This window comes from Wickerhamomyces anomalus (genome assembly GCF_001661255.1).
Source record: "Wickerhamomyces anomalus NRRL Y-366-8 unplaced genomic scaffold WICANscaffold_1, whole genome shotgun sequence".
NCBI lineage: Eukaryota > Fungi > Ascomycota > Saccharomycetes > Phaffomycetales > Wickerhamomycetaceae > Hansenula > Hansenula anomala.
This window is the reverse complement of record NW_017567110.1, coordinates 520,745-545,002: the sequence shown is the minus strand read 5'-3', so window position 1 is coordinate 545,002 and position 24,258 is coordinate 520,745. Positions and strand designations below refer to the sequence as shown.

The 24,258-nt window shown below is 35.8% G+C and overlaps 12 protein-coding genes and 2 non-coding genes across 14 annotated transcripts; 9 read left to right on the top strand and 5 right to left on the bottom strand.

Annotated features, from left to right (window-relative positions):
- Window positions 1-54: 54 nt before the first annotated feature.
- Window positions 55-2,049, top strand: CLF1 (Clf1p; the record flags this gene model as incomplete). The annotated part of the gene is made up of 1 exon (XM_019182892.1): window positions 55-2,049. One exon carries the CDS (start codon window positions 55-57, stop codon window positions 2,047-2,049), a length of 1,995 nt encoding a protein of 664 aa, XP_019041006.1.
- A 104-nt stretch (window positions 2,050-2,153) lies between these two features.
- Window positions 2,154-3,368, bottom strand: MSL5 (mRNA splicing protein MSL5; the record flags this gene model as incomplete). The annotated part of the gene is made up of 1 exon (XM_019180812.1): window positions 2,154-3,368. A coding segment is annotated over one exon (1,215 nt), but the record flags the coding sequence as incomplete, so codon positions are not given.
- Window positions 3,369-3,698: 330 nt separating this feature from the next.
- On the top strand, window positions 3,699-3,896 carry WICANDRAFT_24233 (uncharacterized protein; the record flags this gene model as incomplete). Its single annotated transcript, XM_019181023.1, has 1 exon — window positions 3,699-3,896. A coding segment is annotated over one exon (198 nt), but the record flags the coding sequence as incomplete, so codon positions are not given.
- Window positions 3,897-4,131: 235 nt separating this feature from the next.
- CFT2 (cleavage polyadenylation factor subunit CFT2) lies at window positions 4,132-6,519 on the bottom strand (the record flags this gene model as incomplete). The annotated part of the gene is made up of 2 exons (XM_019182617.1): window positions 4,132-4,376; window positions 4,506-6,519. The coding sequence occupies 2 exons, from the start codon at window positions 6,517-6,519 to the stop codon at window positions 4,132-4,134; spliced, it is 2,259 nt and encodes a 752-aa protein (XP_019041003.1).
- Window positions 6,520-6,801: 282 nt separating this feature from the next.
- Window positions 6,802-6,875, bottom strand: WICANDRAFT_t5. Its single transcript has one exon. It is a non-coding gene; the product is annotated as a tRNA-Val (tRNA).
- Window positions 6,876-7,049: 174 nt separating this feature from the next.
- On the top strand, window positions 7,050-8,768 carry GAA1 (GPI-anchor transamidase subunit GAA1; the record flags this gene model as incomplete). The annotated part of the gene is made up of 1 exon (XM_019184306.1): window positions 7,050-8,768. The coding sequence occupies one exon, from the start codon at window positions 7,050-7,052 to the stop codon at window positions 8,766-8,768; it is 1,719 nt and encodes a 572-aa protein (XP_019041002.1).
- Window positions 8,769-8,861: 93 nt separating this feature from the next.
- WICANDRAFT_25680 (uncharacterized protein) lies at window positions 8,862-10,385 on the bottom strand (the record flags this gene model as incomplete). Its single annotated transcript, XM_019181172.1, has 1 exon — window positions 8,862-10,385. The coding sequence occupies one exon, from the start codon at window positions 10,383-10,385 to the stop codon at window positions 8,862-8,864; it is 1,524 nt and encodes a 507-aa protein (XP_019041001.1).
- A 1,896-nt stretch (window positions 10,386-12,281) lies between these two features.
- Window positions 12,282-14,618, top strand: CDC53 (cullin CDC53; the record flags this gene model as incomplete). The annotated part of the gene is made up of 1 exon (XM_019181367.1): window positions 12,282-14,618. The coding sequence occupies one exon, from the start codon at window positions 12,282-12,284 to the stop codon at window positions 14,616-14,618; it is 2,337 nt and encodes a 778-aa protein (XP_019041000.1).
- Window positions 14,619-15,049: 431 nt separating this feature from the next.
- On the top strand, window positions 15,050-16,856 carry WICANDRAFT_66136 (homocitrate synthase; the record flags this gene model as incomplete). The annotated part of the gene is made up of 2 exons (XM_019184031.1): window positions 15,050-15,065; window positions 15,225-16,856. The coding sequence occupies 2 exons, from the start codon at window positions 15,050-15,052 to the stop codon at window positions 16,538-16,540; spliced, it is 1,332 nt and encodes a 443-aa protein (XP_019040999.1). The 3' UTR covers window positions 16,541-16,856.
- Window positions 16,857-16,931: 75 nt separating this feature from the next.
- Window positions 16,932-20,522, top strand: WICANDRAFT_75985 (uncharacterized protein; the record flags this gene model as incomplete). The annotated part of the gene is made up of 3 exons (XM_019184305.1): window positions 16,932-16,964; window positions 17,017-20,479; window positions 20,512-20,522. The coding sequence occupies 3 exons, from the start codon at window positions 16,932-16,934 to the stop codon at window positions 20,520-20,522; spliced, it is 3,507 nt and encodes a 1,168-aa protein (XP_019040998.1).
- Window positions 20,523-20,616: 94 nt separating this feature from the next.
- WICANDRAFT_24913 (WD40 repeat domain-containing protein) lies at window positions 20,617-21,536 on the bottom strand (the record flags this gene model as incomplete). Its single annotated transcript, XM_019181073.1, has 2 exons — window positions 20,617-21,398; window positions 21,449-21,536. Coding segments are annotated over 2 exons (870 nt in total), but the record flags the coding sequence as incomplete, so codon positions are not given.
- Window positions 21,537-21,944: 408 nt separating this feature from the next.
- On the top strand, window positions 21,945-22,429 carry WICANDRAFT_59867 (uncharacterized protein; the record flags this gene model as incomplete). Its single annotated transcript, XM_019182891.1, has 3 exons — window positions 21,945-22,070; window positions 22,240-22,358; window positions 22,411-22,429. 3 exons carry the CDS (start codon window positions 21,945-21,947, stop codon window positions 22,427-22,429), a joined length of 264 nt encoding a protein of 87 aa, XP_019040996.1.
- A 904-nt stretch (window positions 22,430-23,333) lies between these two features.
- WICANDRAFT_t29 lies at window positions 23,334-23,405 on the top strand. The gene has a single exon. It is a non-coding gene; the product is annotated as a tRNA-Glu (tRNA).
- A 41-nt stretch (window positions 23,406-23,446) lies between these two features.
- Window positions 23,447-24,190, top strand: WICANDRAFT_59866 (uncharacterized protein; the record flags this gene model as incomplete). Its single annotated transcript, XM_019182890.1, has 1 exon — window positions 23,447-24,190. A coding segment is annotated over one exon (744 nt), but the record flags the coding sequence as incomplete, so codon positions are not given.
- Window positions 24,191-24,258: the final 68 nt, after the last annotated feature.

Below are 24,258 nucleotides of genomic sequence, written 5' to 3'. Positions count from 1 at the left end.
GTAAACATCTTTCGTTACGGTTGTTATCGTTAGACCCTGTGACTATTCATTGCTATGGAAAAGAATAGAACTCCTGCTGAGTTTCAAATATCTGCAGAGCAGATTTTACTCGAGGCTTATGAAAGGAAAGATGAACCACTGAACAAAACAAACGTCAAGATCGCTGATTTAGAAGAACTTCATGAAGCCCAAAGACGTCAAAGGCAAGAATATGAAGATGCATTGAGGAGAAACAGATTAGATTTTGGCCAGTGGATGCGCTATGCTCAATATGAGGTTGAACAGAAAGATTTAAGAAGAGCCAGGTCTATCTTTGAAAGAGCTTTGGAGATCAACAGTCATCATGTTCCACTTTGGATAAGATATATCGATACAGAATTGAAATCAAGAAATATCAATCATGCTAGGAATCTATTTGATAGAGTAACCACACTTCTTCCAAGGGTTGATAAGCTTTGGTTCCGTTATGCTCAAACTGAAGAAACATTAGGTAATGTCATTGGTACAAGAAATGTGTTCAAGAGATGGATGAAATGGCAACCAGATACACCAGCTTGGGATGCCTATATCAATTTTGAAAAACGTTACGATGAATTTGATAACGTGAGAAAAGTTTTTAATCAATTCGTTTATGTTCATCCATATGCTGAAACTTGGATAAAATGGGCAAGATTTGAAGATGAGTTTGGAACGGCTGATAATGTTCGTGAAGTGTATTCTGCTAGTATAGATTCACTGTTAAATGAGAAACTTATTGTCAACTTTGCCAAATGGGAAGGTCAACAGAAAGAGTGGGAAAGGGCAAGAGCAATATATAGATTTGGTGTATCAAAGTTCCCAAACTCGATTTTAATCAACGATCAATTATCACAATTTGAGAAACAATATGGTGATAAAGATGGTATTGAGAGCTCGATATTACTGAAAAGAAAGAAAAGGTATGAAGATGAATTGGATAGTGACCCTCTTGATTATGATACTTGGTGGGCCTATCTTTCTTTGTTAGAAAATTATCCACTTGAAGTTCAAAGAGAAGCCTATGAGAAAGCTGTGGCAAATGTACCCACCTCTGTTGAAAAAAACTCTTGGAAAAGGTATGTTTTGATATGGATAAGGTATGCCACTTTGGAGGAACTAAATGAAGAGATTGAAAAGACAAGAGAAATTTACAAAAGATTAACCAAAGTGATACCAAATAAAAAGTTCACATTTTCCAAAGTGTGGATTCTATACAGCAATTTTGAAATACGTCAATCCCATTTACAACAAGCCAGAAAAATATTAGGTTTTGCTATCGGTTCATATCCTAAACCAAAGACATTTAAACATTACATTCAACTTGAGATCAAATTGAAAGAATTTGACAGAGTAAGAAAAATTTATGAAAAATACGTTGAGACATTTGCTGATCATGCTGATGTTTGGATAGAGTATGCTGAACTTGAAAGTAATTTGAATGATATAGATAGAGCTCGTGGGATATTTGAAATTGGACTTGAGCAATTGGCAAGCTCGAAGTCTGTTAGTGAACTTTGGTATAGATATGTTGACCTTGAAGTTGAACAGAGAGAGTATGAGAGAGGAAGATATTTATTTGAAAGGTTCCTTGAGACTGATAAAAATTCAACCACCATTTGGATCAAGTATGCATTATATGAATTGGGTGTTCCGACCCAAGATCAAATAGCGGAGTATGAAAAGAAAGTGGAAGAGGCTGGTGATGATGAACTTGAATTTGAATTTGACATTTCTGAATCTTCAAAATCAAAGACAAGAGATGTTTTCGAAAAGGCATTGACTCATTTCAAGTCTAATAACTTGAAAGATGAAAGAATCGTCATATTGGAAGCCTTCAAGAAGTTTGAACAAGTCCATGGAGATGATTCTTCAATTGCAAAAATTGAGAAAAGACAACCAACTGTGGTCAAGAAAGTTAAAGAATTGGAAGACGGTTCAACTCGAGAATATTTCGACTACGTTTTCCCAGATGATATAAAATTCTCTAAATTCTTGGAAAATGCTAAAAAATGGGCAAAACAGAATAAATAGAGTACGAAAATGCATTAATTTACTTCAAAATTATAAAGTTTCAGACTGTAATGATACATAAATTAGTTCTGATCTTCTTTCTTAATTGGAGCTGGTGGTGCTCCTAGCCCTGGTGGTGCGCCTATTCCTGGAGGTGCTGAGATTCCTGGGGGTGGAGTCATACCCTGTGGAGCAGGTCCTATCGATGGAAAGCTCGGTGACACACTTAGGCCTGGTGGAGCACTTAGACCTGGTGGAGCTGCTAAACCTGGTGGTGCTGAGACTCCTGGTGGTGGTGCTAATCCTGGTGGTGGTGTCAATCCTGGTGGAGCTGATACACCAGGAGGAGCAAATGATCCTGGTGGTTGTGAAGTAGCAGCAGCTGGAGGTTTTCCTGGGAAAGGAGATTGTGGATTTATATTTCTTCTCTTATAAGGTTGTTCATCTTCATTATTTCTTGTGTAATTGTTCACATTTATGTCTTTCAACATATTATCAAACTCTTGATCGACATCGAATGGGCCCCTGGCACCTCCAGTATTTCTCTGTTTACAATCTCTTGCAAAATGACCAGTATTACCACATGCACGACAAACAACTTGACTTGTGTAATTGGTACGGTTTGGACATTCATACCTCTTGTGACCTCTCAACCCACAAATTGTACAAGGTCTATCATCATCTTCTCTTAAAGTACCATTCAAAGCAGCTAGTTCCCTTAATTGACCACGCTTCAAATCATTTTGACCCTCTGGAGTTGAAATAGCTCTATTAACAACATCTTTACAAGCCTCTATACCAGCCAAAACTTTTTCCTCTGTATCACCAGTGATCAGACAATGTAATGGGTCTTCAAGGTTATTTTGCTGCTGGGTAATACCTCTATTTTTACCTTCCTTCACTGATCCTTTTCCTCTAATAGCAATCTTTGCTCCTGATGTTTCCTGAAGTTTTCTTAATGTATTACCTCTAGGCCCTAGTAAAAGTCCGATAAAGTTTAGTTCTGGATGCTCTTTAACGGGTATAAAATACTTTTGTGTTAAGCTTTTTGGTCTTCTGTAATCAGTTGGTGCAACGTAGTGTGGAACCAGTCTAGCAGCAATATCAATCAAATGATGTCTTTCATCCTCCAGACTCTTTTTGTATCTAGCCTCTCTTGTATTTGTTCTCTTACCACTAGCATCATATTGCGGTGGCGGTGAAGGGGACCTTGAAAGTTTTTTTGGGGGTGCTATATCATTTGTAGAAATCTTTTGCGTTATCTCTTCAATTCTATACACTATCTGGTAAGCATCTAGTTGTTCTGGAGTCAATATACCATTGATGACAGTGGGTAGGTTGACAGCATCTTTGATAGCATTGTCTTCTCTCGGGCCACCCCATCTAGAATGGGCCTCCAATGTACGGCCCCTTTCTGGAGAAGCTGATCTTCCTCTTTTGACTGTTTGACTCATTATATATCTTAAGCCTTTCAAAAATTTGTTGACGATGCTTCACAAATTGTTCGTGTTTACTATAACGATGGCCAAATTTTTTTCCAGATATTTACAGCCGAACACCATTTTCGCGAATGTTCTTCAAGAGAACAAAAAATCGAAATTCAAGGGGAAAAAAGCTGAACAATACTGGGAAAGCATCAATCAAAATACTAAAGTCATTTCCAAGCAAATATGTCATCTGGTTATGGTTTCAATGGTGGGTCAAGTCGTTGTTTCGGTGAATGGCAACGCTTTTTAGAATGTTATACGAATGCTGATACCTCACATCCAGTCCAATGCACTCCTCAAGTTGATGATTACTTTGAATGTCTACATCATAAGAAAGAAAAAGCCCGTGTTATGGCTATCAAATCTCAATTACTAAAGAACAAGTTTGAAGAGAAAAAATCTGGTGAGGAAGTGAAATCGATTGCTGTTACAAAAGATTCGCTACCAGAAGCATTGGGTCTTATTGATTCAAAATAGATTCCAAACACTAAACTATTTATTATGTCATGATTATTTATTACTTCAGCTGACTTATTTATTAGCATTGGTTACTCTGATAAGCCAATTATTATTTATTAACTTATTTATTCAACTTTTATATTTGCAAATATAATGCTCACACATAAGCCAACATTTTTCTAACAGCGTCCCGTACCTCGTAGAACAACTTTCCTGGTGCACCATCAACAACAACATCACCATCCGATATTTTTCTCACTGCAACTATATCATCAACAACTAAAGTACCCTCACCTTTAAACTCGACATTGTGAGCAACAGACAAGGATTTTTTCAATTCTGATAGCTTGACATCACCAATAGCCAATTGGGTAGCTCTCATATTGGCTAGGAAAGTTGAATCTTGCTCTAGTGGTGTTAATACCAATTCATTATCATTTCTACTTGTTTCCACGGCATCTTCTAGCCCACCATTTGTATCTTTCTCGTTTTTTACCAAACCATTTTCTGCTGATTCTTCTTTAGCTCCACTTTCCTCTTTCAATTTATCTTCTTCGGCCTTCACTTCTTGTTCAAGTTCTTTCTTAGTCTTCACGTTACCGATAACATGTGCAACTGTGAACCCACCTGCAATTTTTTGCCATTTCAATTGATCTGTGAGTTTCTCATCTAACAAAATATCGAATGATTGAACGGTGTCTTTGGAATACACTGGTTCGTTAGGGTTCAATTCTAAAACATCAAAGTTATTGTGCTTCTTTAGTGTACTTGCAACTTTTTGGAAATTAGATGGATCTGTTTGATCAGATAACAAGAAAACCTTTTTAGGTTTCAATGCAGGAATAATCAACGAAAGAGATCTTATGTCAACAAGACCTTGAAGATCAATATATGATAAAACACATCTTGATGTAACTATCAATTGTGAAACGTGTCTAGATTTTGGTTCATGTAAAGCATCCAAATCAGAAGTATCATCTTGCTTCTTACCTTCATTCCATTTCTTCTTCTCACCAATTTGAACTTTGTTATTGGCTTTATGTCTTTTCAATTTATTGACATCCTTTTCTTCTTCCCTTGCATAATCTGTAGGATTGATAATCTCACCATAATCATCAAATTTGGCCTTTGGTGGTATAAACTGAAACATTTTCGTACGACCTTTTGCGTTTCTAACATCAACATCAATCGGTATGGTTTCCTTTTTCTTTTCAACGTCAAGTATATCTTCATCTTCCGATTCGGACTCAGATTCATCCTCAAATTGTGTTTCTTTTGTGTCTGCTTGTTTTGCCTTCTTGCTTTCTTCCTTCTTAGTTCGTCTCTCTTTAACGTGGTTTTGATATTCAATTAATTCATCTCCTACTAAAGCATCTTCTCGTATTGGCTTAACTGTTAATTGATTTTGAAATGCAACAGGAACACCATCTTCTAACTTTCCATTGGCCTTGGCTAATGACTCCCAAGCAAAGAACAAATCATTACCAATACTATTTCCAGGGACCCTTTCAGTCAAAATAATACTTGTCTTTTCATCAGAACATAGAGCAGTTAAAGCAGCTTGTGCAACAGAACCATCTTCAAAACCAGCACCAGATGCGAACACCACTTTAGCACCCGGTAAATTCAGCAACTCATTAGGTTGAACAACTTGCACTCTTGAAGAATCAAATGGTGGTTGGCCCCTAGATTCCCAGTCTCTAATAACTGCAGGTGCCATCCATTCTAACATACTACCAGCATAAGTTAAATTTCTGGCCTTGGTGTGTGATAATAACAACACTGGGATAGGAGCACTTTGTAAATGATCATCAATCAAATGCACCAGTTCAAGCATTCTACCACCTATTGAAGTTGGAAGTAAAACAGTACCACCTCTACCTAACGTTGCATCAACTAGCTCAAAAAACTTTTCAACTCTTTTTTTATGTGGTAAAACAGACCCTATAGCTGTTGATGTTATAATAACTGACGGTCTTAGTAATGTTGAGTTTTGTAATAGATCAGCACCATTCAAAAAAGAATCTTTTGAGTGATTCCATTCTGGTGCGTATATGATCTTTTCGGAGTTTTTAGTTATCACCCAAATAGTACCACCTAATGTGTGACCACCGTTTATGGCTGTTAAGGACAAGCCATCGTATTTGGCACGTAGATCTGTAGTCTGGGAATGTTTAACAGTGATGATTTTATCAAAAGCTTCTTCAACATCTTTCAATTCAAATTCTGTTCCTTTCAATGGACCTATCAAACCAACGGATCTGTATAGATCTAAAGTTGCAACTCTTCCTAAATTACAAGCAGGTAATGTAGCATAAACTGGAATTTTCAAGTCATGGAATGCTAAATAAGCATAAGCACCAAGGAAATCAGTTGTTGGATGAGATAAAATTATCATATCAACAGTGGAAATGATATTGTCCAAATACCTAAGATCTGATCGACCATCCCAACCAGGGTCGGCCAGTATCCTCACACCATCAAATTCTAGTAATGCTGCCCTAGTAGTATTCCCCTCAGGTACTAGTGATGTATATGTGAACATTTTATGGGTTGATTGATGATTAAGGACCAAGAATTGTTGATGTTTACTATTGAATTTTGTTAGAGAATCTGTCGGGATTTTTTTTTCTTGATTTTTTGCCCAAGCGCGCACCAAAATGTTGAGAGAGAGTGAAAAGCTACACTGAAAATGACATTAAACACCATCAATGAGGTGATTTGGGATCAAATTAATGGTTCTTAGGCTAAATTAGTATCAGAAAATACTAAAAATATAAAAAAAAGCACTAATTTCAGGGTTTCGCCCGCCAGAATAGCAAAAAAATGATTTCGCCCAGGATCGAACTGGGGACGTTCTGCGTGTTAAGCAGATGCCATAACCAACTAGACCACGAAACCATTTGTGAAATTTTTATTTTTATGGTTTACCTCGTCAAAATAATTTGGTTTGGACACTCTCACCGCGAAATTTCCAATGTTTTTTTTAACCAAACGCATTTCTTGAACAGATCATCAATTGAAAGATGTAAACATCAAGTTTATTGTTCCTGGTAACCCTTCGTTTTCATCAAAATGGCATTATTAGAAAAGGTTCACAAGACCATCGTGAGGCTTGGTCTTCTACCCAAGATGATACGCGCTCTTCCGAAGATCTCATTATTTTTAACAATAATTGGTGTTATTTGGATAGCTGTATTACCAATGGAGGGTCAATATCGTGGTACATATATTTCAGAAAATGCATTAATGCCATCTCAAGCTTATAGTTACTTCAGAGAGAGTGAATGGAATTTATTAAGAGGTTACAGAACTCAATTACAAGATTTTCAACGTAATGATACTGATTACGAATCAAATCTCAAAATAATGCAAGGTTGGTTGAATGATATAGGTTACAAAACAGATATTCAACATTCTGCACAAGGTTCTAATTTATATGGTATTTGGCATGCTCCTAGAGGTGACGATACTGAAGCCATAGTCTTGGGTGCAGCTTACCACAATTCAGATGGTATCTTCAATCTCGGTGGATTAAGTATAACACTAGCAATGGCTAGATACTTTCATAGATGGGGTGTTTGGTCCAAGAATATTATCATTGTCATTCCACAAAATCCAAATTCTGCATTGAGATCATGGGTCAACGCCTACCATAGTACATTAGATCTTACTGGTGGGTCTATTGAAAGTGCAATAATGTTGGATTATCCATCAGCTTCTGATAATTTTGATTATATTGAATTATACTATGAAGGTATAAATGGACAATTGCCAAACTTGGATCTTGTGAATGTCGCTGTCTCTGTTTCTGAACATGAAGGACCAAGAGTTAGTATCCAAGGAACTCCTCAAGATGAATTAGACAAGAATGATTATTGGTCAAGACTAAGAATATTGGGTAGGGGTATTGTTGAAATGGCTTTAGCTGGTGTCAGACCTGGCCATGGTAATGAAGCATTTAGTGGATGGAGAGTCCAAGCTATAACTTTGAAAGCTAAAGGTGAATCCGGTCCATACGATATCACCACATTCGGAAGAATTCCTGAAGCATTATTCAGATCAGTTAACAACTTGTTGGAAAAATTTCATCAATCTTTCTTCTTCTACTTGTTGTTGGCTCCAAGAAGATTCGTTTCAATTGGTACTTATTTACCATCAGCAGCGTTGATCACTGCCAGTTATGTTGTTAGTTCTTTGGATAAAGTTTTGAATAGTGGATTTGAAACCTCTTATTTGATACCATACGCCATCCCAGCTGGAGGTGTGATGTCCATTGCAATCTTTGTCGGGCTTGTTATTTCCCAATTGATTCCATTATTACCACAATTATTTGCCTACATCTTGATTGGTGTGTTCATGTTATTTTCAGGTGGTTCCTTATTTTACAAAATCAATCTCAAGAATGAATTGAAGGTGATATTAAGATCATTGGCATTACTTTATTACAGTACTGTATTATCTTCATTGTTAGTTTTAAATTTTTCATTAACGTTTGCAATTGGTGTTTTGGCTTTACCATTAACTTTTATTCAAGATAGTTTGTCAGATAAGAGAATCATGCTATGTTTATTACTTTCTAATCCTTTTATCATCTCATTATTCATTGCACAAGATTTTGAAAATGGGTTAAGTGAGCTATTATATGGCTTAACTACTAGCTGGAAAGAACTTAACTGTCATACATGGCTAGTTATTACTATAGGTTGGTTACCAACTTGGTTGACTATTGCATTTACAACATTGATTAAAGATGATTCAAGATCTGAAACAGCTGAGAAAAAAACTGAATAATAATTGCATAAGATTTAACTAATGAACGACTGTGATCTACACGAATAAATATGCCTGATTCCCTAATTATTATAGTACACCGAAACTCATGTCTCAAACCCCTCGAAACTTGAGGAAGAACTCTTTATGAAACTTGGCCCATTTGTCAATCCATTCTTGGCCAGGTGGTAAGAAAGTAGTTCTAACATGGAAAGTACCTTCAACTTGACCAAAACCAGAACCTGGAACGACGCAAATACCAGTATTTCCCAATAACTCCAAGCAATAAAATTCATCAGGTTTCAACCCTAAATCTTTAGCATGTGCAATAATGCTTTCACTGAGTATAATCTTTGGGAATAAATACATTGCACCTTGTGGTTTTTGGACTTCAATGTTTTCCAATTTACTGAAAGCCTCATATAAAGCATTAGCTTTTGATTTGTAAGTTTCATGGATTGCTGTTCTTTCTTTTTGATCCAATTCATAAGACTCGTCACCCTTTTTTGGTGGGTTAACCATCATTTCCACTAAAGCTTGACCAGAAACAACTGAACATAATGAAATTGAAGCTAGCTTTAAGAACATTTCATGAATTTCAGGTTTGAAACCAACCAATTCCATATAACCACCTCTTTGACCACACTCACCAGTGACACCCTTAGAAGTTGAATGCAATGATACTAATTGAACATTATCATACAGATGAGCATGCTTATGTTGTAAATCTGACAAAACACTCTTAAATGAATGAAATTTACCTTCAAAAATATTTTCTTGATAAACTTCATCAGCAATTATAACCAGACCTCTTTTGGCAGCGATTGTTAAGATATCTTCAATCGCAGTTTTTGATAAAACTGAACCTGTTGGATTTCCTGGATTGATAACAACAAGAATTTTTGGTTTTATACCGAACTTATTGGAAGTTTGCACCAATTCTTCAATTTCATGTGGATTTGTTGACCAATTGTCATGTTCATTCAAGTAGTAGGATATTGGTGTGGCATTGTTTAAAGTAATGGCAGCAGTGTATAATGGATACTGAGGAATTGGGATCATAACACCAGAGGTTCTTTCACCATCAAGAATCACTTCGAATACAGCTTTGACACCATCTGAAGCACCACCTGTTAGATAGATGTTCTCTGGTAAAGAAATAGCACCACCATCTCTCTTGGTAATGAAATGTGCGATCTGTTCACGAATGTATTGAACCCCTTGAGAATGTGAATAAGCGCCCAATGATCCGATCTTACTTAAAAGCACTCTAGCTCTATGAACAACATCTTTTGGATAATCATGATAAGTTTCCAGTAGCTTTGGATTTTGTAATATAGATAGCACAGATCTGTAGAAGGTCAAAGGTCTCTGTCTCAATTGTTGTGGGTTACCAATGTTAGCATTGATGATTTCTTTAAAAGGTAAGGAATCTGGATTGTGTCTCAATTTTTCCCTCAATTCTTCAGCTTTGTTTGGAATTAAACCTCTGACGGCATATTCAGCACCCAATACTCTAGGGTTCAAATCTTTCTTTGTGAGTTTTTCAGCAGGAAAGAATGAATTGTGTCTTTTTGAATGCTGAATGAATCTTGTGACCAAAAGGGCCCTAGACGGAGTAGTCTGAAAGTGAAGCATATCTTAACTCTGTTGACTTTGATTGGGACAAGCACTTGATACCAGATCAGTTGGATGTCTCTCTATTGGACAAGGTCTTTCAGATGGGCTAAACTCGTCCAAGTCAAGGAACTTTCAAGGTTTATATACACTTTTGTGTTTTCAGTTTAGATCCAGTTGATTTTCATGACTCTGCAAAAAAAAGTGACGGCCCGGATTTAAACAGATAAAGGCGGTATTCGCGGCCTCGGATTACAGGCTTCTGGTGCTTATCGCCACGCGTTGAGCCCACAGCTTCCTCTAGTGGCAGACTGGTCGTTGTAACTAGCAACTAGTGGACAGAGGGTATGATGGGGCACTAGAGCTGGCCAATAATCAACAGAGTAAAGGGTCGACAACGTCAGGAATAGTTGATCAAAGCAAAGGGTGTCATCAATATCGGTTTCAGTGAAAATTTTTATGGTCAGTCTGGTGCAATTACTAAATCAGGCTTATAATGTGACTGATTGAGCAGAAGATAACGTAAGTGTAACACCATTAACTAGATTTGAATCTCAACGGTCAATTACCGGTAGCCTATACTAGTAAGACACATTTAGATCCTGGCAGTTTGAACCTGTTTTATTTATTTCTCGATTCTCTAATCTGGAAGCTCTACCACACCCTGTTCATATGTATTAAAGAATCAAAGTACACTTGATCTTCTGGATTTTAGCGGTGATTTGATAAGTGCCTCTTATTTTAAGCACTAACAAAGGGGCGTGAATGCTATAGTCGGCAGAGTCAATTATCTTAACTTGCGCAGTGACTTTCAAGTGCCGTCGAAGAAGAGTCGATTTTAATAGGTTGGTATTGCTGGGGTAAGAGGACTAAACGGACTAGGTGCTAATGCTTCTCGTCAATTCAAATCTTAATTTAGTAATTCGCTAATAACCGTAATATCTTTGACATGACGAGGATTATAAACGGCTATTTAGTGCTCAACCCTTCGCTTCACGAACTAGTGTAGAGAGGCAACATTCTATCAGTAATGAGATTAGCTTCTGACCATTGACGAAAGATGAATGGCTTGCGTATCTAGTTTCGTTTATGGGATGATGATTGAACTAATAGACCTCTCCAAAGTAGTCGCTGGTCGACAGTTACACCATCATTTTGCATCAAATTATCAAGAGTTTGGCCTCATGAAGGTCTGATTGCAGCACACCAAGGAACTTGGAGTATGAAGAGATGAATATCTAGACATGAAGAATTCAAACAGTGCAGTACAGTCAAATTGACCTACTCTGTGGAGCTTTACTTACAATTATAATAACTGAGAAAGAAGTTGCACAAAATCTATCATAAAATTTCAATCCCCTTGATATTGAATATTTTGATTCTTGCACTCGAACGATTCCAGGTTTGAGGTACTACCATTCTATTGCAATCCTCCTAGCCACATACTATTTAGGCTGGGATATGAATCCACAAAGCCTTTGTCTTGATGAAATCTTGCTTCTCAGTTTCCAAATCTCTAGTGAGATGGCCAACACCGCTGTCTAGAATCTAGGCAGACGCCGGGCTCCTCTCTGCCCAGCCTGTCTCCGTGCGTGCCCATTCCATCAATTCTTTCGCGAAAATTTGTTTTTCCTAAAAACTGAGCAGAAAAAAAATCAACACACAAACAAAAAAGGACTTTTGCCCTCGCTAGACATCTCAAAAGGGCTCTTTTGATCCAAAACAATTCAGTCTCTTTGATTGGAAAATTAGGATTGTTTCAAACTGGAAGGTTGCTTTGATCTTTTTCTCCCTACAGCTGGAAGAAGCCTACATTCGAAGTTGACAAATCAACAACAAAAGTGAGACTTCAAACACGTCAAAGAGAGAGGCAATCAAATTCGAGCTGGAAATTATAGACATCACTCAATCGCTACAATGACTGATTTACCAAAGTCAAATGACTTGACAGCTACTTGGGCTTTTGTTGAGCCAGGTTTGAAACTGATTATTGGTGGTTCAGATGAAAATTCAGGTGTTACACCACAGATGTATATGAATGTCTATTCTGCAATTTATAACTATTGTGTCAACAAATCAAGAACTCCTCAGAACCTGTCCACTGCAACTTCAAGTCAATCTTCTTTATTAGTTGGTGCTGAAATTTATATGAAATTGAAAGATTATTTGATATCGTATGTTAAAATATTGGATAAAAAGCCAAATGAATCATTTTTAGAGTTTTATGTTAAACGTTGGACAAGATTTACTGTTGGTGCTGGTTACTTGAACCATGTTTTTGATTACATGAATAGATATTGGGTTCAAAAAGAAAGAAGTGATGGTAGAAGAGATATTTTTGATGTTAATACACTATCTTTACTGACATGGAGAGATTTCCTGTTTGTACCAAATGTTGATACATTAATTACTGAAATATTGCAACAAATTAGACTGCAAAGAGAAAACCAAGTTGTTGATACAAGTAATTTATCAATGGCTATTAAATCTTTTGTCTTATTGGGAATTGATGTTCAAGATCTGAAAAAGCCAAATTTGGATATTTATATCGAAAAGTTCGAAACCCCATTTTTAGAAGCTACCAGATCATTTTATGCTGCTGAGTCTTCTGAATATTTATTGTCTCATAATATTGTTGATTATATGAGAAAAGCTGAGCAAAGAATCAATGAAGAGGAGAGTCGAGAAACTATGTATTTGGATGAACATAGTAAAAAACCATTAACTGATGCCTTGAATGAAACTTTGATTGTTGACCATTCTCAAACAATGTATGAAGAATTCTCAAATCTGTTGGATCAAAACCAAATTGATTATATTGCTAAAATGTTCAATTTGTTCAATAGAGTTCCTTCAACTTTAGAACCGCTGGCTAAAATCTTTGCAGATTATATTGAAACTCAAGGTTTGAAATCCATTGATAATTTATTGAATGATGCTCAAAATGAGGCTTCAAGGGAGAGTGATCCGAAGAAAGCTGCAAGTATTAAACAAGTTGATCCAAAATTATACATTAAATCACTGATTCAAGTTTATCAAACTTTCCAAGCCATTGTGCTTAGTGCTTTCCAAAGCAACCCAATTTTCGTCAAAGCTTTAGATAGCGCTTGTCGTAGCTATATCAATAATAATGCAATTGCTAAACCTGCCAATTCCAAATCAACTTCCAAAACTCCTGACTTGTTGGCCAAATATAGTGATAATTTATTGAAGAAAAATAAAGATGCTGATGCTACATCTGATATGAGTGCTGATGATATTATGATTGTTTTCAAATTTATCACAGATAAAGATGCATTTGAGACTCATTATAGACGTTTATTAGCTAGAAGATTGATTCATGGTACTTCATCATCAGAAGAAGCTGAAGAAACAATTATTCAAAGGTTACAAGCTGAAAACTCTTTGGAATATACTTCAAAGATGACTAAAATGTTTCAAGATGTTAGAGCTTCAAATGAATTGAAAATATTATTCAAAGAAGAGGTTCAAAAAGATTGGGAAAGCTCGAAATCAATTGTTCCAGATTTTCAACCATTTATTTTAGCTGAGACTATGTGGCCTTTCAATTACACTAAGTCGAATTTCCAATTACCTTCAGATTTAGTTCCAACTTATACTAAACTGGAAGAAATTTATGCAAATAAACATTCTGGTAGAGTGTTGAAATGGTTATGGTCACTGGGACGTGGTGAAATCAAGGCCAATTTGTCAAAACCAGGTAAACCACCTTTTACATTCTCAATGTCATTATATCAAATGGCTATTATTTTACCATTCAATGAAAATGATACTTATACTTTGGGTGAATTGATGGAATTGACCGGATTAGATGAAAGTACCGTTGCAGGTTCAATTTTACCAATGGTTAAATATAAAGTTTTATCACAATCACCAGCTGGTCAAGAGCATATTAAATCACCATCAACTAAATTTACATGTGTCACTGAATATAAATTCAAGAGATTAAAAGTGAATTTCTTTACTGGTGTTAAATTAGAACAAAAACAAGAAGCTGAAGATGCTGAAAAAGAGATCAATGATGATCGTAAGATGTATTTGCAAGCATGTATTGTTAGAATCATGAAGGCAAGAAAGACATTGGGTCATACAGCTTTGATCAATGAAGTTATTCAGCAATCACATCAAAGATTCAATGCAAAGATCTCAGACATCAAGAAATGTATTGATTTATTGATCGAAAGAGAATATTTACAAAGAGCAGACAACCAATCTTATGAATATTTAGCTTAGAGATATCTATTATTATTAATGTACATGATGATCATGAATGACAATGACCTTTCAAAGCAAAGTTGATGTAGAGTTGACTCAACCAAAGAAAGCCTTGGGAAAGTGAAAAAAAAATATGCCACAATTCTTATTCGATTGAATTCGCTGGACTTCCCCATTAAGTACATTCCGAGGTATCATAAACGTGACTTTTAGCTCCCGGATTTTCCCCTTCGCGGTAAACAGTGCTGTACTGATCCGGTCCAGGCAGCAAGAAGATGACTGATAAAAAAAAAAATCAAATTACTCATACAAAGAGCGAGTCTTCGAAGAAGTTTAAAATTCTATATAAAAAACTTTTCACTACTTCTTTTACCACAAAACACAAGTTTATAACATTGAAGTAACTTATTAGTTATAACATAGACATATATTCATATACACAATCCACAATGGCTACTCAAAACGGTACAGAAGGCGAGTAAACTCAAAATACTTTGGGGGAGGGAGAGTCGACGATTAGATTTCATCTCGGGTATTAATCATTAGTTGCTTGAGATGGGATTCGTGTCTCTTTGAACAACAAAATACATCAATTGATACATATATACTAACAAGAATGATCAGAAACTTTTAAAAAAGTGAGTGAGGAAAAAAGAAATCCAGTTCAACAGAATCCTTATGGTCCAAATCCAGCAGATTTCTTATCAAATGTCTCAAATTTCCAATTGATTGAATCTACTTTAAGAGAAGGTGAACAATTTGCCAATGCTTTTTTCAGTACTGAAAAAAAAATCGAAATTGCTAAAGCTTTAGATGATTTTGGTGTTGATTACATTGAATTAACTTCCCCAGTTGCTTCTGAACAATCAAGAGCTGATTGTGAAGCTATTTGTAAATTAGGTTTGAAAGCTAAAATCTTGACACATATTAGATGTCATATGGATGATGCTAAAGTTGCTGTTGAAACCGGTGTTGATGGTGTTGATGTTGTTATTGGTACCTCTCAATTCTTGAGACAATATTCACATGGTAAAGATATGAACTACATTGCTAAATCTGCCATTGAAGTTATTGAATTTGTTAAATCAAAAGGTATTGAAATTAGATTTTCTTCAGAAGATTCTTTCAGATCAGATATTGTTGATCTTTTGAATATTTATAGAACTGTTGACAAAATTGGTGTTAACAGAGTCGGTATTGCTGATACTGTTGGTTGTGCTAACCCAAGACAAGTTTACGATTTAGTTCGTACATTAAAATCAGTCGTTCATTGTGATATTGAATGTCATTTCCATAACGATACTGGTTGTGCTATTGCTAATGCTTACACTGCTTTAGAAGGTGGTGCTAGATTAATCGATGTCTCAGTGTTGGGTATTGGTGAACGTAATGGTATTACTCCATTGGGTGGTTTAATGGCTAGAATGATTGCTGCTGATCGTGATTATGTCTTATCCAAATATAAATTACACAAATTACGTGATTTGGAAAACTTGGTTGCCGATGCTGTTCAAGTTAACATTCCATTCAACAACCCAATTACCGGTTTCTGTGCTTTCACTCACAAAGCTGGTATCCATGCTAAAGCTATCTTGGCTAACCCATCTACTTATGAAATCTTGAGTCCTGCTGATTTCGGTCTTTCAAGATATATTCATTTTGCTAACAGATTAACTGGTTGGAATGCTATCAAATCAAGAGTTGATCAATTGAATTTGAATTTAACTGATGATCAAGTTAAAGATGTTACACAAAAAATTAAAAAATTGGGTGATGTTCGTCAATTGAGTATTGATGATGTTGATTCCATCATTAGAGATTTCCATGCTGAAATCGCAACCCCAATCATTGCTCCAAAAGGTGAAGCTGCTGGTGCCGTTGATGAAGAAATTGCCATCACTGAAGAACCAGAAGCTAAAAGACAAAAAACTGAAAATTAAGCCTGTCTAAAATGAAGCAATTACTATTTTGCGAATCAAGGCATATTAGAGGAAGGCATTTTATTTCATTTTGAGACACGTTCTATAAGTTTTTTTTTGTTTTTGTTTCCTGGGGTCATTTTTATATTAGTATTTTCTATTTAAAACACTTTGAAAAAAAAAGTTTGGGTATTTATAATGATCTATTCATACTTTTGGATATGATTGTTGAATAAAATTATTGAATTTATTGGTTTATTTAAACTAATTGCTTGTAGATGTTATTGGTCTGTCACTTTTCTACGGGTTTCTACAAACTTCAGAAAAATACAATTTCGCGGCCTGGATCAAAACAACAACACCATTGCAATTAAATATACTGGTCCAAATCAACAGAGACGCATTTTTGCTTATGAATTTGAGAGATGGAAAACCATTTGATCCTGTAAGTTTAAGATTCTTCATGGTCTTCTTGTTCATCAAACTAACTATCACAGCTGCATCACATAGCCAAGATTACAAATGATTTATCTCAACTTATACCGCTAGGTGTACTATACTTCGCAAACCTACCTAGATTACCAGCTCGTGGAATTGAAACGTATGAAGATGATGAATGGTTGTGGCTAGATACACCCTATACAAATACAAACGTTCCACTTTATTCAACAGTCAATGGTGCAAGAAGTGTGTTGTCTCCAATACTGACAGATCTTTCATATCTTATTGAAAAGCTCCACATTAAGGCTACTTATAAGATCACCAAGTTGGGAAAGTTCAATACTGCTGCTGTCAGGATCTACTCTGTACCGAATGATGTTGATGGAAATAGGTTTATCGAAGATCATAGAATCAAGTTTCGAAGAGGGAAGACTCCTCAATGGCATGAAAATAAGTACAAAGCGATAATGAAGAATTTTTTGGCTGTGTTGGATTATTCAAAAGAGCACTGGGAAGTACCAGAGAAAGCAATTATGTCTGACTGTTTAATATTTTCTGCCTTATACGAATTCAAGCCCTTCAGCTCCAAATCATTGGGGATCGGACCTTACTATGAAGAACAAACTCTTGATAGCCATATCACAAGGCTAATAAAGTGTGAGCCATTCTTGTTAAATAATAAATTACATCAAGATCTGAATTTGGAAACCAGATTGGCTGAAGTATATGGTGCAATAAACTTCCAAATTGGACCGAACAATGAAGTACTGTCTGATGTTCAAAGGATTTTTGGTTTGAAAAGTGATTTGTACAATTACCAAAAAGAGTCTGCCGCGAAGATGTTTATAAATGAGACATACACATTTCTCAAAGATATGCCTTATTTAGTGAAAATAAGGCGAGGCTCCAAGATGTTTTACTTCAACACCATCAATATGACCTTCAATTTGCATCCAGAATATTACACATCCCCCAGAGGTGGAATACTAGCTGAAAATATGGGCTTGGGAAAAACATGTATTTGTTTGGCGTTGATCTGCTTGACTAAATTTGATACCTCAGAAACTCCTGAAAAGTTTACTGTCTCTGATGTCCATGATTATAAAATCCAATCTTTATTTGATCAGTGTGTTAGGCACATCAATCGTCATTCTATACCTTGGAAAAAGCATACAAACATCTTACCAGACACATGTATTGAAGCTTTAAAGAAGTCACCGGGGTTTTTTTATTTGAAAAAAAATGAACTGCCCGAAAGAAAACACTTATCCCGTGCAAGACCCATTGTGCTTGAAAAAAAGTATTTGTTAACAAGTGCCACCTTAATTGTTTGTCCTGATAATCTGTTCAGACAATGGTGCTTTGAGATAGCAAAACATCTTGAGCCAGGTGCCTTGAAAATATACTACGCTGAAAAGTTAGGTACTTTACCATCCTCCATGGAATTGATTACTTATGATATTGTTCTAATGGCAAATTCAGCTTATGTTAGTGAATCTCCCGATACTTCAGTATTATCAAAAATCTATTGGAAAAGATTAATCATTGATGAAGGTCATAGCATGAACCAAAGATCTACTCGTGCAGTTGAATTATCCAAAGAGCTCCAAGTTGAAAGAAAATGGGCAGTTACAGGGACGCCAACCGCTGGAATGACAAAGCTGCATATGAATGAAACTTCAGAGACGAACTCCAGTAGATACACTGTCAAAAGAGCTTTCAGTGCTAAAGATGATTTAACCAGGTTGGGGTTGTTGGTTTCTAATTTTTTCCAAATTCAACCGTGGGCTAATAATCAAGATTTATGGAATAAAATTGTGGCTAAACCTTTCATTTCAAATACTTTCAACTCAAGTATGTCATTGGAATCTTTGATAAGCAGTCTTATTGTCCGTCATTCTTCTGATCAAATTGAAAATGATGTCACACTACCTCCCTTATACCACAAACCAGTCTTCCTTACACCATCTTATCACAACAAGCTATCAGTGAACTTATTTGTTGCCGTGTTGGCTATTAATGCTGTGAGTTCTGAAAGGGAAGACAAAGATTACATGTTTCATCCAGGAAGCAAATCTGATTTGAGGAGATTGGTCACAAATTTACAACGAGCTACGTTTTATTGGACCGGGTTTTCAGTAGATGATCTTGAAAGTATGGTTTACATCGCAAAGTTGTGCTTGGACAAAAATTCTGAAGATGGTTCAGCTTCCTATTGCCCTGAAGATATCAAGTTGTTAGAACGGTCCGTAAAAGCATGCAAAATTGCACTTGCTGACAAGTTTTGGAGAACGGTATCTACAATACACGAGATGAATTACTTTGTGGGAGGTTTAGATAATGCTCTCAAAAAGAATTTTCAAATCAATAAGCTGTCATTTGATATTTCAGTTTTCGGAGCACCTCAACTTTATTCAATGCAAAAATTTTACTTCAAGAAGAGATTCAGTTCCAAGGAAGTAATTGATGAGAGAATTCAAAAGTTTGCTGATGAGTTTTGGAATGATTATTGGAAAGAGGCAGCAAAGAAAAATGCGGAAAGAGTCAAGAAGAATGATGGACAAGCAATAAATATATCAACTGTTGGAGAGGAGCTTGAGCATCAAGAAAAATTGTCATTAAAATCATCCAAAAAATCGAGCTTTGAGGACCCTAATGCCATCAAAAGTACAAATGGAAGAATTCAAACTCTCAGTGATAATTCATCAGCATCTCCTACTCCAGCATTAAATTCTAGGGAACTCAATAGAAACTCCAGACTATTAGGAACATCATCCGCAAAGCTATCATATATGGTTTCAAAGCTATTGGAAAACACGTTTTCAAGTGTTAAGGGTATCGTATTTTTTGAGTTTGAAGATAGTGCTTATTATTTGTCTGAGGCTTTAGATCTTTTAGGGTTGAATTATACTTTATATGCTACTTCTGTTCCTAAGGATGACCGTGCTCAAAAAATTAGAGAGTTCTCAGAAGCCGAAGGTGCACATACTCTGATAATGGACTTGAAATTAGCATCTCATGGTCTTACGATAACTGCAGCTACGCAAGTTTACTTTCTAAGTCCCGTATGGAAGAGATCAATAGAAGCACAGGCTATTAAAAGAGCACATAGAATCGGGCAGAAGAACCCTGTCCATGTTGAGACATTGGTCTTGAAAGGTACACTTGAGGAAGAGATGTATAGGAAAAGACAAGTGGTTGAAGATGAGCTAAATGTTCCTGTTGCTGATGATAACCAGATTCGAGATTACATTTTGAAATTTGAATTCTTGAAAGTGAATGATACTGTCCCATTCAACGAGTTTAAATCTCGCTCAGATACCGGATTGAGTGAGATCAATAAAAGGGAATTTGATGATGTTGAGCTTTTGGAACCAAGTGCTCTAAAAATTAAAAATACTGTTCACTGGAATGTTCCGCTCTTTGGTAAAAATGCCCTGGAGAAACAATCTGAGCATGGAAAGAATACAGAAGTTACTCCAAAGGTTGACTTTTCAGAACAAGGTGAAAATTTGCAAGGTATCAAATTTGTATTGAACTCCCCAAAAAAGGTCACTTTTGAAGAGCCAAAAGATGAAAAATTATTTGATGGGTCAGAAGATACTCGTCCAAAAAAAAAAGTTAGATTTACATAATCAGACGTTTTAATTAATTTATTAGTTGTATCTCAAAATAACAGTACCATCAGTAGAACTTGAAACTATTTTCCCATCATGCTCATCAACAGAAAGAACAGTACCAGTATGACCCGTGAGTTTTCTCAGCAATCTACCAGAAACAACATCCCATAAAGTAACGGTCTTATCATAAGAACCTGACAATATCAAGTTGTTCTTTACAATTGACCTTATCAACAAGTTTTCTGGTCCAGCTGGAGCCCCATCATAAACTTTTGGTCTAATATGATTTCCTGGTACAACCTTAGGATCATAAATTCTAACAGTATCATTATCCCTAGATATTAAATTTGTGTCATCAACAGAAAGTGAAGTTATTGACTCAGTGTGTAACGTTTCTATTTCAAAAACAGGTGATGAAGGAGATCTGATATCCCAAGCTCTTATTATCGGTTCAATACCAGACCCAAAAACTATATTATTATGAAATGCAACTGTCAGTAGTGGATATTCAGTTTTGAAACTATTGATAAATCCTTTCTCTCTTTCATCCCACACAAAAATAAACCCATCATCACCGGCAGATGCAACCAAATTTTGATCATTATCAACTTCATTTACAACAAGTGAATGAGAGGTGTATTTCCTTATTCTTTGACCAGTTTCAGTATCCCAAATACCAACAGTGGTATCTGCTGAGGACGAAGCAATACTCCCATTGTTAAGCCATCTTATTGACGTTACTGCACTTTTGTGACCAGTTATTTCACCATAATTGGAAGCCTTTTCTTGGGATGATGCATGAGGTAAGTTCCATAATACTAAAATTATGTTAGTATTAAGCTCATAACATGTACTTGGACCTACTCACGGATTTTCTTGTCCATCCCTGAGGAGGCAACATTTTCGCCACTTTTATCGAACTTGACTGATAAAGAAGCACCTTGATGACCTTCTAAAACGAAGGATTGGGACTCGGCCTATTTTAAAGTTAGTTTTGATCATCTGAACTCAAAGCAAAACACACCTACTCTTTGACCATTAATATTGGAGTCATCATGCCTATGTCTCTTCACTAATGACATTGCAATCCAGTCACCCTTTTTCTCAGCTGTTAAATAGTCAACTTTTAACACTCTTTTCAAGTGACATCCCACGCCAAAATCTCAAAAAGTTTATGTCGCGTCTGCCCCTAACAGTTCATTCACCAGGGTAACATTCGCGAATTTGATCTTTGGATTGCCCAATCATTTTTTTAACGAAAGCATCCCTATTTTGCGAGAAAAGGTGATTTTGACAACTGAAACAATATTGTTCAATTCAATTGATCCAACAAAAGAGTTCATTCAACCAATTCTATTCAAGAAATGTCATCTCAATTAGCTTTACGTCGTGCTTTAGTTTCTGCTCGTTCCATGCGTGTTGGTGTTAGAGCTTATACCGAAGGTGCTACTGGCTCAAACCGTCCAGAAAGCAGTGGCGATTCATTCACCGTAAGTAATTGATTTAAGGACAAAGAGTTATTCAGTTTGACGTGAGAACGTTTTCAATCTGTCAGTGTTTACTGGTATGGGTTTTTGAAAGTGATGAATGTTCCCTCAATGAAAAATTCTATTGTTCCTTGTTTCTCTCCACGAATCATACTAACAAAGATGATGATAGAAACGTGAAAAAGCCAATGAAGACTACTATGTTAGAAAACATGAACAAGAGCAACTTACTGCTTTGAAAGAATCTTTAAAGAAACAAAAGGAAAACATTGCTGACCTTGAAGAAAAAATGTAAGTGAATTTTGAAATTTTTCATTGATCTCCATACTAACAGTTAATTTAGCAACAACTTCAACAAATAGATTCATTAAGCATAACAGCCACCACAGGTATCCACAACACAATTATAATATGAAACAAACATTTCAAAAAAAAAATATTCAAAAACAAACTTTAAAGAAAAAAGAAATATTCAATTTGTTGATCTATCATGATTTCATGCCCTTTACTATGTGAATATTCAATATATGACTAACTTTGTATGAAAGTAACTAATCGTAGTTTTTGGTACCCTTGTATTGTTCTTATACTGCACTGGAATAATGAACTGATCGAACTCCTGTTACGCACTTTCCAAGAGAATACCTTTGACAATGGGATTTCCTGCATTATCCAACCTAAGAACGTGATCAGTATCTGGGGTATCGTCCCTCCACATAAAACAGGATTTTCCTGTCAACTTTCTGCCGTTACACAGGCAATCAATTCAGTTGAAAAGGGAAAAGGGAGGTTAGCTCAGATGTTTTCCGGTATCCTAGACCCTTACTATCAAAACTCATTTCGTAGAGGGTTTGTACAATCTCTGGATAAAGGTTGTACATGAATTAAAGACGTTATCCAACCACCCTGTTACCGACTCCTAAACATATTAGTGATAATCCCCAGATACTTTGGACACTCTTCAAGCTGATTGATCATGTCACGAACAAATATACGGCTGTGATTAGTTCTAGTGCTCGTTAGTCCACGGAAGTTTCTTATATGCCACTTTCACCATGGGTGCCGGCGAACAACCAAAAACTTCTTACAGACCATCAAATAAAGTAGATTTGATAAGAGGCATAGCCAGCCAATCTTTCGCACTAATATAGGCATTAAATGAGCCTTTTTAAGTTGAATCGTGTACAAATATACTCCTAAAATTTTATTTTTTTCAAATTTTCAGGCACATTCTAGCGATGCAATTTTCCTAAAATTTTGTATTAATCCGATGTAGTGTAGGGGCTATCACGGTACACTCTCACTGTACAAACCCGAGTTCGATTCTCGGCTTCGGAAAATATTTTTTTGCGGGGATTAGGTACAATACAAGATCTCATATGATATACCAAACAGTGGTAGGAAATGGCTTAGTTGAAACACAAAATAAAGAATTACTTCAATGGTTAGCAATTTGCTTTACAACAATTTTTGCAGATTGTGATGATTCTGAAAAACTGAAGAAGAAAAAAGATATTTCCAACACCAAGAATCTGAAATGGTGGAATTCTGCATTAGAGAATGACAAGTCAGTTATTTTCTTTAGAACCTTTGGGTGGTATGAATTTCTAAATGGTCAATTTGAAAAGGCTTTTAATAGCTATATTAAAAAACTAGGTGAATTCAAGGATGCTTTACGTGATTACAAATCTGAAGTACATGAATTAGATATTCAAAACAATTACATCAAATTAGAAGATATTCTTTACAAGGTTTTACCAAATGTCAAGATTCCAAAAGCATTGCAAGATATCACAGCCAACAGGATCAAATTTACTTTGAACATAAAAGATCTTTTAAAACCAGAAGATTTGGTTTGTTTAGCATCATGGATAAAAGTGTTTCACAACTCTGATGAATCTACAGAAGCTACAGATGAGAATGAAAAATTGGAAATACATGTTGAAAATAAAGCTAATCTTTACAAAAAATTGGTTTTGAATGAAGAAATTGGAGAAGAAAAAGTTTGTAAAGTTTTAAAGGATAAAGATGGAAATCATATTGAACCAGATTCATTTAGACGTCTTAATAAGAAAAGACAAAGAAGAGAAGAAGAAGTCCATACAAGAACTCCAACTTATCCAGTTGAATATGGAGATGAAACAAATGAAGATAAAACTAAAAGATATGCCAAAATTTTGGGCCTACATTG